Raw genomic sequence first — 21,282 nt, forward strand, 5'->3', positions numbered from 1 at the left:
GCATTAAACACACATGCACAGAAAATTATATGGGTTCCAATGGCATAGTCCACACCAGTGCAGCAAAGAAAAAAAATTAGAACATGCTGCATATTTTCTGCATTGAACAGTACGGGAACACTACAAAACGCATCAAAAACACACTGAACAAATTGAAAACGCATAAAAAATGCTCACGGAGAAATGCATCCAGGGTGCATTTTTGTAATGTGAACCAATCTCTTAAAGAAGAATTTTATTTGTTTTATTTTATTTGGGCAGCACATTGGCTAAATGGTTAGCACTTCCACCTGGCAGTACTAGTGTCGTTGGTTCAAGTCCCAACCACGACACCACCTACCTGGAGTTTGCATGTTCTCCCTGTGCCTGCGTGGACTTCCTCCGGGTACTCTGGTTTCCTCCCACACTCCAAAGACATGCTGGTAGGTTAATTGGCTCCTGTCTAAATTGGCCCTAGTATGTGTATGTATGAATGTGAGTTAGGGACCTTAGATTGTACACCCCTTGAGGGTTAGGGACTGATGTGAATGTACAATATATATGTAAAGCGCTGCGTAAATTGGCGCTATATAAGTACCTGAAATAAAAATAAATTTGTGCGTCAAATATTATATTTGGGCAATCGCTGTTGTTTGTAACATTACAGCAGGTGTGAACATTCCAGAAAACCTGGTTTATACTTTACGTCAAGCTTGTGGAACTGCATTGGCAAGGAAGGATTTATTTTGTTTTGTGTCTATTTCGTTTCTCTAATACAGTTGTATTTGTGGGATTGGCAGTGGGCAGCTTAATGCGCAGGAAGGAAGGAAGTGTGTGTCACCATTTGGCTGTAAAGCTATATTTCCAAAGAATACTACTGTGATTGCGAGTATGCTTCTTGTAATTCTACTAATATATATTCATGTTCCAAGCTGACCATAAACTACGGTAAGTCTTATATTCTCAAGGGTTTCATTATTAACAGAATCATTTCGGGATCTGGAATTATGCTTTTGTTTTTCATTAAATCCAAAGGATAAAATAAAAATGCTATTTGCTGCCAGTGGGAGAAACAGGAAAAATATAGCCTCGGTCGTATCTGGGTTATTTCAAGTTCTAACTTTCCCACTTTTATAACAAAAAAAAAAAAGCTTTATAACTGAAATCTACTACTGCTCAGTTTGGCATCAAAAGTAAAATGTAAATAAAAATGGATACCATCATACCCATGATGTAAAATGTATCCTTACCTCTTGACTTGACTTTGATGTCTATGTAAGGATCCATTCACATCTGAGTATAGTGTTTTTGTGCATTTTTCGCACACTTTGTTGCACGTTGTTTTGCGTTTGCAAACGTTTGTGCGCGATTTGTTCAGGCATTTTCGGGCATTTTGAGTTCTGGCATTTTTGTATTAGCCCATAGAGAAAAATTTCATCTGTGACATCAATTTTTGCCAGAAAAACTCTTGCTCTTGTGACAAAACGTGCGAAAGCACATGAATTTGTGCATTTCCATGTATTTATGTGGGAATGAAAATGCACCAAAAATGCATCAATCTGCCTGAATGGAGCTACAAAAGTAGCTTCAAAACTTTTTTGAGCTTCAGGCGTTCTGCTTCAGGCCACTTGGAGTGGAGATGTGAACTATCTCCATAGAGTAATATTGATTTTTCTCCCTGAGCATTTTGGATCTTCGTGCTACAAAACACTCAGGTGTGAATGGGGCCTAAGTCCTAAAAAATAGTTTCTTTTCTTTTCTCCCCTTTGGTCCCTTATGAAAGTGTATGTTAAAGAAGAATTCCAGGCATGGTAAATATTTTTACATAGCTTGGACCAATGTAACTATGTATAAACCATACATGGCCAATAAAGTAGACACCACTACTCCACTGATCTCCACTTGCTTCTTGGCCCCACGCCAATTGGCCAGCCTGATGCATTCTGAATGCAGGAGGTTAGGAGTCGCTGAGTTTTGGGTGTCCCTTTAGCGCTGCACAGCCAGGCAACATGCATTTTCTTCCACACTTTGCACACGGGAGTCATTAAACATTTTGTTAATGGGGTTTGGAACTTGGATGGGGCCTAGGGGTATATGGGATGCACGAGGAACTGCAGAACTTGAGGTCAAACTCCTTAGCAACAAAACTCCTTGTACAAAAATGCGGGTAGCAACAGTCTCTTCTTTGAGAGCACTAATGGCTCTATAGAGTACCTACTCAAACCCCAGAAGATTTCTCCCCTTCACCCAGCTACCTGAGGGTATCCCTGAGCAAGGGAGCCCAAGAGCTGCCAATTGAGCAGTTCCAGATGAGAAGCTAAGAAGCTAGTTGGGTATTGCACCTGACCTCTTTCTCCCCTTATCTGGTCCCGGGGGTATGGGAGTACTCACACTGTTCTCTCCTGTAAGCTGAGTGGGTTGGTGGCTGCCTTCAGGCATTTTGCTGGGCTGGCTCCTTCCCTGCTGTACAGACTGTCCTTCCATGGAGACGCTGAGGCAGTGAAGAACCTCCCATTCAGCACCAGCCTGTAGGTGGGCCCCCTCCTCCCGGTCCCCTCTTAAGCTCCACACTCCAGTTTCCCTCACTGCCTGCCTGCTCCCCAGGCTCTCTCACATTTGAGGGTTCAATACTATGAGTCACAGAACAAGGACAGGTACACCAGATCTGCAGTCCTGACTTTCTGACTTAATTTGCCACATGCTTGTTCTTGGTAGATTTTCAAATGGTGAAATACATCCACTGCATCAGACTCCCACCCTCCACTAGTAATTATACAGAGGCCTTCTCTTCTAGACATACAATACACTCACTGCTATTTCCAGCTGGAGGAGCTCCAGTACTGGATTTCACTCTGCAGCTCCTGGACAAAATAGGTCTCTGTGGAATGGAGAGACTCTGTTGCGTATAATTGCAAAGTATTAAGTACAATTTAATAACCCTTTCACTGCCACACCTTTTAACTTTAAGGCTACGTTCACACTAGCTTTGTCAGCAGGCATCAGACAGGCGTTTGGGAAGCGTTTTTAATGCTTCTCAAACGCCTATGAAAATTCTGCACATGGCAGCACACAGTGCTGTTCAAACTGAAGCGTTAGCGTTGCATCGTGGCAAAACTGGTGCCTCATGTCAAGTCAGGAGGAGTTGAAGCCTCCCATTCAAGTCTATGGTGCCGCTCCTCAACGCCTGGGAGGCGTTTGCAGTGCGGTTTCAACGCGGTTGTGAGGCGGTTGCAAGGCGTTTGAGGAGCATTAATACCATTTAACTTCATTATAGGCATTTGTGGTGCGGTTTAACGCCTGGCAAACGTCTATCAAACGCCTCAAAACCACGCATAGGGCATTTGGGAAGCGCTTCCCAAACGCCTGTCAAATGCTATAGGGGCGTTTGGCAAGAGTTAGAAATAAAGTCAAGTGTGAACGGGCCCTTATTCTTCTACCCCAGGTGGAGAGACCAGTTTTCATGTTTTCACATCAATAAAACTCACAATACAGATTTCAAAATTCACTAAATGCCATCTGCTTTCTAAAAGGAGATAACCTACAAAAAACAGTATTTATGATTTCCTACACTTCATTTCATTGCAAAAACGGTTCCTGTAAGCTACACTATATTGTCAAAAGTATTGGGACACCCCGTCAAATCATTGGATTCAGGTGTTCCAATCACCTCCATATCCACAGGTGTATAAAATTAAGCCCCTAGGCATGCAGACTGCTTCTACAAACATTTGTGAAAGAATGGGTTGCTCTCAGGAGCTCAGTGAATTCAAGCGTGGCACCGTGATAGGTTGCCATCTGTGCAATAAGTCCATCTGTGAAATTTCCTTGCTACTAAATATTCCACTGTCAACTGTTAGTGGTATTATAACAAAGTGGAAGCAACTGGGAACAACAGCAATCGGCCACAAAGTGGTAGGCCACATAAAATGACAGAGTGGGGTAAGTGCATGCTGAAGCGCACAGTGCGCAGAAGTCGCCAACTGTCTGCAGAGTCAATAGCAAAAGACCTCCAAACTTCATGTGGCCTTCAGATTAGCACAACAACAGTGCATAGAGAGCTTCATGGAATGGGTTTCCATGGCCGAGCAGCTGCATCCAAGCCTTACATCACCAAGTGCAAAGCAAAGCGTCGGATGCAGTGGTGACTCTAGAGCAGTGGAGACGTGTTCTCTGGAGTGACGAATCACGCTTCTCTGTCTTGCAGTCTGATGGACGTGTCTGTGTTTGATGGTTGCCAGGAGAACGGTACTTGCCTGACTGCACTGTGCCAAGTGAATAGTTTGGTGGAGGGGTGATATTATGGTGTGGGGTTCTTTTTCAGGGGTTGGCCTTGGCCCCCTAGTTCCAGTGAAGAGAACTCAGAAGGCATCAGCATACCAAGACATTTTGGACAATTTCATGCTCCCAACTTTGTGGGAACAGTTTGGGGATGGCCCGTTCCTATTCCAACATGACTGCGCACCAGTGCACAAAGCAAGGTCTATAAAGACATGAATGAGTGCGTTTGGGGCGGAGGAACTTGACTGGCCTGCACAGAGTCCTGACCTCAACCCAATAGAACATCTTTGGGATGAATTAGAGTGGAGACTGCAAGCCAGGCCTTCTCGGCCAACATCAGTGCCTGACCTCACAAATGCGCTTCTGGAAGAATGGCCAAACATTCCCATAGACACAATCCTAAACCTTGTGGACGGCCTTCCCAGAAGAGTTGAAGCTGTTATAGCTGCAAAGGGTGGGCCAACTCCATATTGAACCCTACGGACTAAGACTGGGATGCCATTAAAGTTCATGTGCGTGTAAAGGCAGGCGTCCCAATACTTTTGGCAATATAGTGTAGATTTTAACCACCTGGTAGTAAAAAGGTTAAACACAATGATGGGAATTTCCAAAGATGGTTATTATTATCTGTGCCATAATGTATCAGATCTCACCTTTTGCACCTTTTCCTAAAGTCCTTGTATCTGCTGCACTTCTTCCCCAGGTCAATATCTGTCCCTCTGAATCTCCAGTGAGGACATCCCCAGTTCGGTCAAACAGTAAACACTGCACATACCGTGGCTTTTTAAACTTCTAATCAACAGAGACAGCAAGACAACCATTAGTAGATGAGAAAGAAAAAGTGAGAAAGAAAGTAAAATGCTTTATTAAGAGGACACAGTGGAATGGAACAAACCAAAGCACATACCCCAAAAATTCCCTGTTTCTTTGTCAGTGATGTTCCACTCCAGGTCCAGAAGTGCACGTGAGACTTGCCCACGGTGACAATATAATTGCTGTCCACTGGATTGAAGGCCACGCATAGAACTGGTTCATTTGTACACTACAGATATAAAAGACTTGTATTTATTTAAAGGGCAGCTCCAGCTAATCAAGTACACAGATGAAACATGAATATAGGTACTCTTTTACCTTACAAATATTTTGTAATTCAGCCTCTTGTAGGCCCTCTATCTTGTTTTTATATACTTACATTTTTTAGGAATTGAAAAAATAAATGTTTACAACTTATTTTGTAACTAGGTAAAAAAAAAATACTACATTGTGATATTTCATATTCATCATTTTCTCCCAGCAAGTGCCACTCTCTTCATATGGCAGCACAACTGGTTAGAACTTCCACCTGGCAGTACTAGTGTCGTCAGTTCAAATCCCAACCACAACACCACCTGTCTGGAGTTTGCATGTTCTCCCTGTGTCTGTGTGGGTTTCCTCCAGGTACTCCAATTTCCTCCCACACTACAAAGGTAGGTTAATTGGATCCTGTCTAAATTGGCCCTAGTATGTGTATGTATGAGTGTAAGTTAGGGACCTTAGACCTTAGATTGACCATGCATGTGTAGATTTTCGGACAAATTCTTTGAACATTCGGCGGTTGGATGAATGTCGTTCGAAAATTGTCTTTTGCTTTTAACATTCGAGTTTAAAATGAATGTAATTTCTGAACGATAACCACATATGCTGGCCAAAAATTTGTTTGATCGAGAAAAGATTTATTTCCCGCCCCTTTCGAATTTTCCCATCACTGTGGTCGAAAACAAACATTGAATTGACCCCACTAATGGTTAGGAAATCAAACGACTATTCTTGAAACGAAAATTCTTGAATGAAAATCTATACGTGTATGGCCAGCTTAAGGGACTGAAGTGGATGTACAATATATATATAAAGTGCTGCGTAAATTGATGGCGCTATATAAGTACCTGTAATAAATAAATAAATAAATAAAATAAAATATAATCTTCCCCAGTGCACACCAACGGAGCGTGAGCAACTGAAAATATTAGATAATAATACAGCAACTTGGATTGAGGGGGTTCAGGGTGAGCACAGACATTTTTGCATTTGTGTATTTGTATTCTACCTGTCTAAAACAAAAGTAACTGAGATCTGGTTACCACCAGCTGCTGCATTGCAGTACAGCGGCTGGTGTGCCATGCGGTCCGGCTAAGCTCGGCACAGCTAAGATGTGTTGGGCTCAGCCTATTTTTTTTAATGAAGTTTATTAAGATGTCACAAAGACATCTCATAAAGTTCAATTGCCGGTCGTACGGTGCAAGGCAGTGGATGGCCTCTGACCGCGCTGCACTGATAATAATTACTGCATGCAGTACCTTTTCTCAGTGTACTGTGCCTGCGCAGTGCAGCGGCGTGGACTGGGTACATAGGAGACCATGCTGGTGGGCCTGTGCTGGAATAGACACCCAACGCACTCCCACCACATTTGATGTGAACATACCCTTAGTGATTTTTAAATGAATATATGTTAAAGTGTTTTTAATACATTTCCTGAGGAGTTTTCATTTAATTAGATCTCCAAACTGAAAATACTACGAGCATGTTAAACAAGAACTGAAGAAAACCAAATAGAAATCAAGCCTTAGCCCTGGTTCACATATATGCGGCCGTGCGGGCCACGTTTTGCGTGGGCACGAGAGCCCATTCATTTGAATGGACTCCCGTGACACACAGGGAAGAAGTCCCTGCACTTCTGAAAACGCAGCCCGCACGGGAACCTCGGTTCCCAGTATAGTTGCATTTTCCAGTACAGGCAGCATGACATTAGAATTAATGGCACCCGCCCACGGGTCTGCATTTCTCTGTGAGGGTGGTGTGGCTGCACGAATTTTCATGCGGATCCACAGCCGCACCACACACATGTGAACCTAGCCTTACTGATCTATCAAGATCCTTACTGATCTATCAGGAAGAAAGTATTTATTTTTCAGGTATAAAAGTAGAACTGGAAGAACCAACTTCAAGTGTTACTAAACCCACAACAGTAAAAGCAGTCTGTATATAAAGCATGCTTATACTCATTGTGGAACCTAAGGGGTCAGTCCTCTGCTTTGTGTAAAAATGCTGTTTGATCCTCTCTTCTCTGATCCTCCCCTTCTTCCAGTGTCCCCCTCTTATCACCTGATAAGACATATGGTGTGGAGACACTTTGCACATGCCCAGTTTAGTGTGTATTGCCAGAGAGGTTTTTTTGTCCTTAGGAGAGTACATGTGATCGGCACAGGGCCAATCAGCATTGTCCAGACAGAGGTCAGGGGTTCTGCATCCTCCTGGAGCAGAATGAAAACTGCTCTTACAAGCTTTCACCAGTGCTTTGATGGACACTGATGGAAGTCATAAGACTGCTCTAATTGCTGATGAGAAAAAGGTATTTAGCAGTTTATATTTACTAAATTAATTCAATTTCCATGTTCTATGTTCTGGAAGACCAGATATAGTGAATGCAGGGTCCTGGGTTTAGTAACACTTTCAGCAATAAATACATAATGTGAAAAGCTAGCTATTGTTCTGTTTGTTTGTTTGTTGTGAAAGTTGAAATAACTTTTTTGGCTTCTATCATGCAAATAAGTCTGTACAATACTTTATTGTACAGACTGAGGACTCATTCACACTGCCCCCATGATAAATGCCCTGGTTCACACTGATGCGATTTATGATGTGTTTCATAAAGCATGGAATCGCATGACGAGTGAAAGAACATGAGTTTCTATTGAGGCTGTTCACATATGCAGTGTTAACCCGATGAAAATTCTGAAAAAGGGCAAAAGAATTGTAAAAAAAAATGTTTTTCTTTTTTCTATTATAAAATTTTTCAAACAGGTAATTTTTCTCCTTCTCTGATGTGCGTTGATGAGGCTGCACTGATAGGCCGCACTCATGAGCACTGATAGGCAGCACTGATGAGCACTGATAGGTGGCACTGATATGCAACAATGATGGGCAGTGATAGGCAGCACTGATGGGCAGTACTGATGGACACTGATAGGCGGCACTGTGACAGCGTGAGGAAAGTGCAGCTGCTGTAATTGGCCTTTTACCACATCACATGATCAGCTGTGTCTGTAGGACACATCGATAATTAAGCTCGCCGGGGGCACGCGGGAGGACGCGTTCTGAGAGGATGTCATATGACACCCTCCCAGGATTGGAGAATTGCGCTGTAGTCGTCATTCGGCTATAGCGAGGTTGCCAAATGGTTAATGTCCGCATCCGTTAACATCCGTTTCTTTGAATGGAAGAAAGCCCTATTTTTCTTCCAGTAAAAAAAATGGGATGCATGAAAAGCGGATGTAAACGGATGAAAAACAGATGTAAACAGACAAAAACGGATGTAAACAGACCAAACAACGGATGAAAACGGATGTAAATGGACAAAAAAACAGATGTAAACAGATGAAAAACGGATGACAAACGGAGGAAAAATGGATGTAAGCTGATGAAAAACGGATTAAAACAATGGATGAAAAATGGACGTAAACTGATGAAAAAACAGATGAAAAAAGGACGTAAACTTATGAAAAACGGATGTAAACTGATGAAAAACTGACACCCATGTATTTCTATAGACTAGTGGATGTAAACGGACGATCATCTGTTTACATCTGTTAATGTCCGCATCCATTAACATTTGGTTTTTGAACGGAAGAAAAACCTATTTTTCTTCCATTAAAAAAAATGGAACGGATGAAAGACGGATAAAAATGGATGAAAACAGATGTAAACGGACAAAAATGATAGTAAATGGATGAAAAACGGATGTAAATGGATGAAAACGGATGTCAACGGAATAGAAAACGGATGAAAAAATTGATGAAAAATGGATGTAAGCTGATGAAAAACTGATGTGAACTGATCCGTTTTTTCTTGGGAAAAATGTGACTGAACTGATGAAAAAAAAAATGGAACGCCCGTGTGAAAGGGGCCGAAGTGGCAATCAGCTGCTTCCCAGGAGTTCCCAACATTCATCACAAGTGGTGCTATACCCCATGATCACACAGCCCAGTGTAATGTATGTGTCCTGGTGAATTTCTGGCCTGACTGATGTTTTCTCTGACAGATCTAACACTGGGGTTATTTACTAAAGCTGGAGTGTTCAAAATCAGGCTCATGTCTGCATAGAAACCAATCAGCTTCCAGGTTTTATTGCCAACTTAATTGAACAAACTGAGGTTAGAAGCGGATTGGTTTCTCAGTAGAAGTGAGCCTGATTTTGCACTCTCCAGCTTTAGTAAATAACCCCAGTGTGTTCTGGGATGTCCTCATTCTCCGATATCGTCCTCATTAGTCATACATACACACCTTTGTTTCTGCAATCTTATTTCCTTTGGCTGTGTCCCAGACAGACAAAACGTGTTCATTACAGTCATCTACAACACAGAGGTATGAGCCCGAATCCTGGAAACAGAAAAAAAAGAAGAAACATTAAAATAACTAACAGGATGACATGGAACACAAGAAAAAATGGAGCAGGCCCCATGCACACTGGACATCTGGCCATCTCTCCTAGTCGCCTTTCTTCCTGGCAGCAGCATTTTGGCAGAAAAAAAAAATCCTGTGATTGTTGTCAGGGGTGTGATACTGAATGTGGAAAGGTCAGAGATGTAAGGGCGTGGAAAATCTTTTTCTGATATGCTTAGAATGTGTTTTGTGACCAAAGCGATTCAAATTCTGCAGATAATGCATTTGGTGTTTTAATCTTCTGAATCTGATGTCCTCGCAGCAATCACATTGCTTTAACCACTTCAATACCGGACACTTTCACCCCCTTCCTGCCCAGGCCAATTTTCAGCTTTCAGAGTTGTTGCAATTTGAATGACAATTGTGCAGTCATGCAACACTGTACACTTATGACATTTTTATCTTTTAGATATATAGATCACCACTGGGTTTTTTTTATTTTTTGCTAAACAAACACAAAAAGACCAAAAAATTTTGAAAAAAAAATTTTTTCCCCTTAGTTTCTGTTATAAAATTTTGCAAACAGGTAATTCTCCTTTATTGATGTGAGCTGATGAGGCTGCACTGATGGGCACTGATATGCAGTACTGATGAGCACTGATGAGGCTGCACAGATAGGCAGCACTGATGTGCACTGACAAAGAGGCACTGATGAGATTGCATTGATATTTAGCACTGATATGTAGCACTGATGAGGCTTCACTGATAGGCAGCACTGATAAGCAACACTGATAAGGAGGCACTGATGAGGTTGCACTGATATGTAGCACTGATGGGCACTGTTAGGCGGCACTGATAGACACTGACTAGAGGCACTGATGATCACTGACTGGCAGCATTGATGGACACTGACTGGCAGCACTGATGGACACTTTTGGGGCTGGGGGCTGCACTGGACTGCCTCTGATTTTTTAAATACACTTGCCCATTACTGCCTCTTCTCTTTCTTCATGCTGTGACAGCTTGAGGAAAGTGCAGCCGATAAGCAGCAACTGTATTTACACTGTGATCAACTGTGCCATTGGACACGCTGATCATGTGGTAAAAGGGCACTGTGATTGGCCCTTTAGAATGTCATGTGACCAGCTGTGTCCAACGAACACAGCGATCACAGAGCTCGCCTGGGTGCGCGCCCCAGGGGAGGCGTGCGGGGCACGGTTCTGCAGGATGTCATAAGATGCCCTCCCAGAACTAGATGACTGCGCTGTAGCCATTATTTGGCTATAGCCCGGTCGTCAAGTGGTTAAGCATCTGCTTTGCCAGAAATGAATGTACTGGTAATAAGAAAGGAAAGAGTCTGAAGAAGTATAAAGCTACAATGCAGAGTGGGGCCTGACTACTGAAATCTTCACTGGCCCATACATAGTTGTGTATACCTAGTGATCACAATAAATGAGTGTATTCCTGCACTTCAATATATTAAACTTGACTCTTACAGTGCACCCATCCTTTGTGCACCTTTTCAGTATGGATCATACTACTTACAGTGCCTTTCAATTCAAAATGATAATTTAGCTATTAGGTATAGTGGAGCATGCTGGGATGAGTGGGCCCATGGCTTTCCTAATAGCTCCTAGGGCTGGTGTTATTTCTCCCAGTCCAAATTATGCCATGCATGAGATTACTAGAAGCTGATAGAAAGACAACTGCAAGTACTTACATTAAAAAAAGAAGTTTGGGATTTCAAAATAAATAATCATACTTACCTAGGTGGATGCAGCATCAGAGCGAAGATGCATCTGTCCCCCACTGCCTCTAAGACTGAGAACTGAGCAATCAAAGACCACTGATCACTCAGTTCTTGGCCTTCAGTGAGGCTCTCTGCTATGCCCCTCCAGCACTTTTTATGAGCTTTCAAAGGATTTACACCATCAGATATTGAGGTTGATTTTCTAAAACTGGAGACTGCAAAATCCAGTGCAGCTCTGCATAGAAACCAATCAGCTTCCAGGTTTTATGGTCAAAGCTTAATTGAACAAGCTGAAGTTAGAAGCTGATTGGCTACAGTGAACAGCAGCACCAGATTTTGCACTCTGAAATTTTAGTAAATCACCCTTGTGTAGGCAGGTGCAGAATGAAAAATTATTTTTATTTCGTTTAGTTTTGATTCGTTATTTAGATCATTTTGATTCGAATTTCAGCTGCAATTTAGTTTCCTTATTTCAGATTCGTTTAAATTCGTTACTATTGTAATACGGAAATTCAGATACATCCGAATTTCCAAATAACAAAAAACGTGTCTGCACATGTCTACTCCTGTGTTTTTCAATTCTTTGTTTTTCTATGAAACCCAACCAAAAATACTGGGCCATTTTTATGAACTGATTCTTTACAAGTTTTCTCATGAACTGGTCAAATACAAGTTCCAAATCTAATATTTCAAGTTGGTGGAATGAATTGAAGAAGAACGGGGTTAATCATAGATTCAATTTATAAACACAAATATCGTAGCTGGATACTGGCTCTCTTTTCAGATTTCTAATATCAAAAACATTTATAATCTGTTGGCTAAAGTGGAATTAACCACTTGCCCTCCTGAGGATTTATCCCCCTTCTTGACCAGCCCATTTTTTGTGTTACAGCGCAACGCTGCACCCAAATGAAATTTATGTCCTTTTTTTCCCATGAATTGAGCTTACTTTCAGTGGTATTTAATGGCCTGTGCGTTTTTTATTTTTTGAGCTAAAAAACTATATTTTTGACGTTTTGCTATTAAACACATCCAGTAAAAAAATTTAAAAAATCAAATTTCGTCATAAATTTAGGCCAAAATGTATTGTGCTACATGTCTTTTGCAAAACAAAATCCCAATACATGCAAATTAATTGGTTTACGTGAAAGTTATAGCGTTTACAAATGGCAGTATATATACTGGAATTTTTTAATTCTTTTTTACTAATAATGGCAGAGATCAGTGACTTATAGCGGGACTGCGGGATTGTGGCGGGGATTCTGACACTGCCCCCCCCAAGTGAACTTGGTGTCACTGACATCCCCAGTGACACCAATACAGTAATCAGTGCTAAAAAAAGCACTGATACTGTACTAATGGTACTGGGCAGGAAGGGGTTAACATGAGGACCGATCAAAGGGTTACCTGTGTGCTGGGAGTGTTTTACTGGGGATCGGTGTGTTGGTGCTTCATTGTAAGCACACTGCTCTGGATGACTGTGCCGTGCACAGCTATCGAAAGAGCAAGGCCCTAAATCCCCTCATGTTTTGCATTGTATTAGTACTGTTCTGTCACATGTTCTGTCCCCCTCTGTAATGTACAGCACTGAGCGAACTATTGGCGCTTTATAAATACTGTATAATAATAATCCAGAGCAGTGTGCCCGAGTCGACTTGGTGCTTTGGTGATTGACAGCTCCGGCGGCTCGTGCGCGCCCCCTACCCGGAAATGCAAAATCACGTATATATACGTGATTTTGAGAACCCCTGCCGCCCTGTAGCATTATATCTGCTATAGGGCATCAGGGAAGCAGTTAAACCCAAATCATTTATTATATTGCAGCTTACCAATTCTTATGTAGTGGCTACATTCGTTTTCTTTTTTAGACTCTTTCCTTTTGTTTTTATCTGGTGATCTGGCCAGTAAGTCTGTTATTTTTCTTTTACAAAGAATTTTATTATAGAATAGGAAACAGCACAGAATCAGTCAAAAACAGATGCAATGACCAGCAGGAATATAACATACAAAAGATTCAATGAATAATACAGAATATGCACTGATGAGAAAACATGACAATAAACTGCGTACACAAGTGCCGTATAGGGGGAAAACAATAAATTGCAGAAATGATAGACATTTAGAGACCAATAACATAATACACTCTAAAAGGAAAATTGTTACTGTATCAGCATACAGAATGCAAGAAGAATAGGAGATGGAGCCTCTCTGAATACAGATAGGTACTTAACACGCAGTCTGTTATTTTTTAAAAGAACAAACTCTCTTCTGTATCAGTTTACAGGGGTGAGACAAACCATTTACCACTGACGTGTGCTTACAATGATCACTTTTGTTATTCATGTATATTCCCAAACGACAAAAAAACTGCTGTTGCTGACTATAAAGTATGAGCTAGAGTTTGGCTTCAATTTGTTAGTGTATTACACCTTCTAACACTACTCTCCCCCCCCCCCCAGCTGACAATGCTGCTGTCCAACAGTGCCCCTGTACTCCTTCATCCAGAGTGGAGGTTCTCTAATACAGCTGGTGTGTTACTGTCCAAATCACCAGGTAAAAAACAGAAGGGAAAAACCTAAAAAAAAGTAAACTAATGCAAACACCTCACCTAATGATTAGTAAGCTGCAATATATTATTTTAGGTTTTGGATTTAATATCAACTTAAGGGCAGCACTACCACCTTTTTTGTTTCGTTTATTTAACTGAGTACCAGTAAATTGTCAGCAACAGGGTGTTTTGTGATTGCCGAAACTTACCTGGATGGAAAAGGCAAGACAGCCAACGCCCCTTTCAAAGAAACCAAGACCAATCTGATGCAGTATCTGAAGTGTTGAAGAATCCCATATAAACACCATAGGCTGCAAAGAGATTTCATTATAGCTCAAGTCATTATTAATATAGTGACTGCATTGCTAGTGCTCTACAACATTCAATTAAAACAACGGTTGGATTTATTGAAAAGGACATTTCTAGAGGAAAATACGTATATGATAGCTCAGGATCCTTTCATATATACTAATAGTAGTTCTCATACTTTTTGATGATCTAGTACAGGGGTCTCCAAACTTTCTAAGCAAAGGACCAGTCTACTGTCCTTCAGACTTTAGGGGGCCGAATTGTGGCCAGTGGAAGTAGAAAATGCCCCAGCGTCAGTGGGAGTAATCAATTCCTCAGGCTTGGTGGTTAGTTGGAGCATGTGGTTAGTAGGAGGAGGGATAACGCCCCATCATTGGTATTGGTGGGAGGAATAGTACCCTATCATTAGTGCTGGTGGGGGAATAGTGCCCCATCATTGGTATTGGTGGGAGGAATAGTACCCTATCATTAGTGCTGGTGGGGGAATAGTACCCCATCATTGGTATTGGTGGGAGGAATAGTACCCTATCATTACTGTTGGCGGGAGGAATAGTACCCCATCATTGGTAATGGTGGTAGGAATAGTATCCTATCATTAGTGCTGGTGGGAGGATTAGTACCCCATCATTGGTATTGGTGGGAGGAATAGTACCCTATCATTAGTGCTGGTGGGAGGAATAGTACCGCATGATTGGTATTGGTGGTAGGAATAGTACCCTTTGATTAGTGCTGGTGGGAGGAATAGTACCCCATCATTGGTATTGGTGGTAGGAATAGTACCCCATCATTGGTGTCAGTGGAAGAAATTGTGCTCCATCATTGGTGTTATTGGGGAGAATAGTGCCCCATTGTTGGTTTCAGTTGAAGAAAGAGTGCCCCATCATTGGTGTCAGTGGGAGGAATTATGCCCCACTACTGATGTCAGTGGAAGGAATGATGCCTCATCATTGTTGACAGGAAAGAATAGTGCTTCCTATCAGTGGGAGAAATAGTGACCCGAGGGCCGGTTAAAGGCAAGCAAAGGGCCACATCCCCACAGGCCACAGTTTGGAGACCACTGATCTAACATAACCAAACTATGATTAAAAATAATGTCTTGCACCTTCCAAAACGTGCATCTCGGCAAATTTTAGATGTGCAAATTTATGAAGAGTATGATATTCTTACAAATACGAATACTTTTCCCTAACTTCTATATTTATAAGTACAACTGTGGGTATAGGATTATAACTTTTTTTTTAATGGTTGAACTGGATGGACTTTTGTCTTTTTTAAGCCAGACCAACTATGTAACTGCAATTGAAAGAAAATGTTTAAAAGAATTGCTAAATTAGCATCAGCTCAAATTCTGCATAACTTTTATACTGCTGTTATATTTATAATATATCAGGTTACCCAGACCCCCCATCAAGCAATGTATTCTGCAGCAAGAGAAGCATGAAATCCTTACGCTTTTTGGCCTGGGGCTCCCTGCCAGCCATATAATTAAGCTGTAGCCCTTGAGTGGATGCATTTCAATACACAGAAATTTAACAAACTCTTACAGTCTGCAAAGTTGGACCTTTTACAAGGAATCTGAGCTTCAGTGGAGTGAAGTTGTATTTACCGTCTCTTACTCACAGTTTAAAAGAATTCCAAAAATATCTCCAGCACTGTGGACTCTGTACATACAGTTCCAAGTTAGAAACCAGAATAATATTACAGAAGTCACTTTACACCCTAGTCCAATGCAATCTGTGCCTTCAACACAAAACTATGCAGTCTGTAAAATAAATCCTGTTATATGTAATTTAAAACAGCGTATATTATATATAGAAGTGCAATTATAGGTTAACAAGGGAAGACTGATGTCAGGAGTAGGACATCAAGTACCTTTTTTAATTACAGTAGACCTGTGACATTTATCTACTTTGTTTATTGTGCCACTCTTTTCCTTGTCCTAGCTTCTTCCAGTTGTGTCCTGCTTCTAGATATCTCTAGTTTTCAGGCATTTATCATAATAGAGAATTAACAGAGTGGGCAAAGAGGTGAGTATAACGAATAGAATGCATTTCTCCTCCCTTGTGCAGTTATCCTTTAGTGTCCATTTACATTTGTGCTATATGTTTAATGAGGAGTTATTATTATTATAATACAGGATTTATATAGCGCCAACAGTTTGCTCAGCGCTTTACAATATAAAGGGAGACAATACACAACAATACAGTTCAATACAAGAGGGTTAGGAGGGCCCTGCTCCTTGGATCTTATGAGTGTTAATGTGCGTTGTGTTAACCACTTGCCCTCCAGAGGATTTACCCCCCTTCCTGAACAGGCCATTTTTGCAATGCGTTACTTTCATTGACAATTGCACGGTCATGCAACGCTGCACCCAAATTAAATTTACGTCTTTTTTTCCCACAAATGGAGCTTTCTTTCAGTGGTATTTGATCACCTCTGCGGCAGAGGCGGACTGACAACTCATGGGGCCCCCGGGCAATAGGGGATCATGGGGCCCCTGTGTCCTTGCCCAAACTCAAAAAAGCCTATGAAAAGGGTACCAGGGGCATCTCATGGGGCCCCCTACTGACCCCGGGCCCTCAAACAGTGCCCGAGTTTCCAAATGGTCAGTCCGCCCCTGTTCTGCGGTTTTTATTTTTTGCGCTATAAACAAAAAAAGACTGACAATTTTGAAAAATATATATATATTTGACATTTTGCTATTAAACATATCCAGTAAAAAAAATTTAAAAAATCAAATTTTGTCATAAAGTTAGGCCAAAATGTATTCTGCTACATGTCTTTGCTAAAATAATCCCAATACGAGTAAATTAATTGTTTACGTGAAAGTTATAGCTTTTACAAATATACTGACATTTTGGGGGTTTTTTACTAGTAATGGCAGCGATCAGCGACTTATATATATACTGAAATACTGCTACAGGGTGGCACGAGTGCACAAAATCATGTATATATATTTACTATTCGCGGCCTTGGCTGTCAATCACCGGGTCCCTTCCGGTATTTCCCTGCCGACACCCGGCAATCACCGAGTATTACCAACGGGGGAGAGACCTGTGTATAAACAACACAGATCTCTCTCCTGTCAGCTCCTGCACACTACTTTGTATGGCCTGCATAGCAGAACAGTGTAAAGCACACACACAGCACACAGTAAAACAGCACACAGTTAACCCTTTGATCACCCCACATGTTAACCCCTTCCTCCTCAGGGCCATTAATAGAGTGTCATTATAGTGATCAGTGCTATTAGCACTGATCACTGTACTGGCGCTAGTTCCCCCCAGTGTCAGAATGACCGCCGCAGTCCCGCTATAAGTCGCTGATCGCCGCCATTACTTGTAAAAATAAACCAAAAAACACAGTATATATATTGCCATATGTAAACACTATAACTTTCACGTAAACCATTTAATTTAAACGTATTGGGATTTGTTTTAGCAAAGACATGTAGCATAATATATTTTGGCCTAAATTTATGATCAAATTTTTTAAATGTTTAATAGCAAGAAGTCCATAATATAGTTTTTTTCTCCAAATTGTGAGTCTTTTTTTTTGTTTATAGCACAAAAAAATTTAAAACGCACAGGCGATCAAATACCATTGAAAGAAAGCTCAATTCATGGGAAAAAAAGGACATAAATTTCACTTGGGTGCAGCGTTGCAATTGTCAGTTAAAGTAGCGCAGCTCCATAATGCAAAAAATGGCCTGGTCAGGAAGGAGGGTAAATCCTCTGGAGGGAAAGTGCTTAATTGTTATCAAACTGTTATGGGCAAAGTTTTAAGGCAGTCTATTTATTTTCAGTGAACTGCCAACACACCTAAGCATGTCCAAAACAGAATTCAATTACATTATTTCCTAATGTAATGCACTAAAATGTGATGACTTGAGATTGGGAAAGTATAACTGGGTACCATTCAAAATGAATGGCACTGCATTGCACCAACACGTATATTGCGTATTACTGTGCGTTGCGATAAAGTGTGATTTTGCCTACTCTGGTTAATACTTTTTTAGTTTTGGGCAATGTTAGTGTCAGGAAGATTTCCTCTTATTTCCGCATTTCAAGACATACATAGTTACATAGTTAGTCTGGCTGAAAAAAGACAAAAGTCCATCCAGTTCATTAAACCATTAAAAAAAAAATAGTTATAATCCTATACCCAGAGTTGATCCAAAGGAAGGCAAAAACCCCAGCAAAGCATGATCCAATTTGCTCCTGCTGGGGAAAAAATTCCTTCCTGATCCCCCAAGAGGCAAGCAGATATTCCCTGGATCAACTTTACTTTAAATGTTAGTATCCAGTTATATTCTGTGTATCCAAGAAAGAATCCAGGCCTTTTTAAAGCAATCCACTGAGCTGGCCAGAACCAACTCTTGAGGGAGTCTATTCCACATTTTCCCAGCTCTTACAGTGAAGAAACCTTTCCGTGTCTGGAGATTACATATATTTTCCTCCAGACGTAAAGAGTGCCCCCTTGTCCTCTGTGATGACCTCAGGGTGAATAGCTCTACATCGAGGTCACTATATGAACCACTGATGTATTTATACATGTTGATCATATCCCCCCTTAATCTCCTCATCTCAAGAGAGAATAAATTCAGTTCCTCTAATCTTTCCTCATGGCTGATCTCCTCCATGCCTCTTATCAGTTTGGTTTCCATTCTCTGTACTTTCTCCAGTTCCCCAATGTTCTTTTTGTAAATTTGTGTCCAAAATTGAACTGCATATTCCAGATGAGGCTTTACAAATGATTTGTACAGGGGTAATAAGATATTCTCTGGAGTCTATACCTCTTTTAATGCAAGAGAGGATTTTGCTCACTTTAGAAACCGCAGCTTGGCATTGCATGCCATTATTAAGCTTGTAATCTACCAGAACCCCCAGATCCTTCTCCACCATGGATTCCCCCAGTTGTACCCCCCCGTATACATTGGTATACATGATGTCACTAAGATGGGAAAAGAAAAGCAATCTCCCTAATGAGCATACATACAGCAAATAAAAAAAATTTGAGTAATATTAAAGATTCTAACCTTTCTCTACTCAGCTGAACAGATTTTTTTTTTTTTTGCTGTTTGTGTCTCCATTAGGTTTCATGCACACATGAGCTTTTTGGCACACTGTGTAAATTGTGAGTGTAATTCTGCACCTGGAAAACATAGCTGCCTTTGTAATGAATGGCTGCACTGTTTCACCCATATACATATGCAGGTTTACACAGGTAGCAGCATAAACTCGTGTACAGCCATTCATTACTATGGGCAGCTGTGCACCAAGGTTGTGTATCTCAGGCACAGAAATAGACCCCCAATTACGTTGTATGCCCCAAAGCACCTGTGTGCATGAGACCAAGAGAGATTTTCCCTCACTTCCTGTTCCAATGACAAAGGTAGAAAGAGTAGGGATAAATCTTCCCAATGGGAACACCAACCAGCTATAAAAACCTGACAGATATTTTTCTATATCTTTCTCTACTTTATTCAAGACTGGGAACTTATTTTTCTTTTTTTTCTATGTACACTAGTAGACTCAGATACAGATTACAGCATATAGCAGATTATGTATTCTTCTCCTTACTCACCTTGCCATCCTTGTCTACTCCGGCTGTTTGTCCAGAGGCAACTTTTACCCCATCAGGGTGAACAGCTAAACTGTGTGAGAAAAGGGCAGAGACGTGAAGAGAAGTCTGAAAATTGATGTTTTCATTTAAAGTGTATGTCTAGGCAAAAAAAATATATATATATCTAGGACATCTCTGAAACACAAGCACATCTCTCATGCCTTATTCTTTCAGACTGCAAGTACAAAAAATACATGTCAAGGAGAACCGGGCATGGCTGAAAACACTGCTTAGAATTTCAGTGCAGTAGAGCTGTCGGCTCAAATAGGAAATTAAGAGTTCAATGGATTTCTGAATTTCAGAGACAAAGACAAGTGGTGCAGATATACTTACATCAGCTATAACATTATGGCCACCCACCATAACCCTTCAAGGCATGGCCTCCACTAGACCTCGGAAGGTATGCTGTGGTATCTGGCACTAAGTTGGCAGTAGCAGATCATTTAAGTTCTGTAAGTTGTAAGGTGCAGCCTCCATGGGTCAGACTTGTTTTTCCAGCATATCCCACAGATATTCAATTGGATTGAGATCTGGAGAATTTGAAGGCCATGTCAACACCTCAATCCCGTTGTTGTGTTCCTCAAACCATTCTTGAATTCATCAGACCAGGGCACCTTCTTCCATTTCTCCATGGTGTCGTTCTGATGCCCACGTGCCCATTGTAGGCATTTTTGGTTGTGGACACAGATCACCATGGGCACCCTGATTGGTTTGTGGCTACGCAGCCAAATACACAACAAACTGTGATGCACTGTGTGTTCTGACACTTTTCTATCAGAACCTGCATTAACGTTTTCAGCAATTTGAGTTACAGTAGCTCTTTTATTGGATCGGATTACACAGGCCAGCCTTCACTGGATCAGACTTGTTTTTCCAGCACGTTCCACAGATGATCAATTGGATTAATATCTGGAGAATTTGGAGGCCAAATCGACACCTGAAACCCATTGTGTTCCTGAAACCATTCTTGAATTCATCAGACCAGGGCACCTTCTTCCATTGCTCCATGGTCCAGTTCTGATGCCCACATGCCCATAGTAGGCATTTTTGGCTGTGGACATTGGTCACCATGGCCACCCTGACTGGTTTGCAGATACGCAGTCCCATAGACAACAAACTGTGATGCACCGTGTGTTCTGACACCTTTCTATCAGAACCTGCATTAATGTTTTCAGCAATTTGAGCTACAGTAGCTCTTCTATTGGATCCTATTACACAGGCCAGCCTTCACCCCCCACGGGCATCAGTGAGACTTAGCTGCCCATGACCATGTCACTGGTTTGCCAGTTTTCTTTCCTTGGACCACTTTTGGTTGGTCCTGATCACTGAAGACTGGGAACATCCTGAGTTCAGTTTTGGAGATGCTCTGACCCAGTCT

At 41.3% G+C, this 21,282-nt stretch overlaps 1 protein-coding gene across 1 annotated transcript in view; it reads right to left on the minus strand.

Annotated features, from left to right (window-relative positions):
• EML3 (EMAP like 3) overlaps nt 1-21,282 on the minus strand; it is a 102,234-nt gene that overhangs the window by 31,128 nt on the left and 49,824 nt on the right. Inside the window, exons 9-13 of the mRNA XM_089652879.1 lie at nt 19,866-19,935; nt 14,180-14,281; nt 9,574-9,669; nt 5,165-5,299; nt 4,911-5,049 (exon numbers count right to left, since the gene is read on the minus strand). Coding sequence (XP_089509005.1) covers nt 4,911-5,049; nt 5,165-5,299; nt 9,574-9,669; nt 14,180-14,281; nt 19,866-19,935 — 542 coding nt within the window. The remainder of the gene's footprint in view (nt 1-4,910; nt 5,050-5,164; nt 5,300-9,573; nt 9,670-14,179; nt 14,282-19,865; nt 19,936-21,282) is intronic.

The sequence above is a fragment of the Staurois parvus genome, unplaced genomic scaffold (assembly GCF_062004578.1).
Source record: "Staurois parvus isolate SC_StPar_1 unplaced genomic scaffold, SC_StPar_1.0 ptg000694l, whole genome shotgun sequence".
NCBI lineage: Eukaryota > Metazoa > Chordata > Amphibia > Anura > Ranidae > Staurois > Staurois parvus.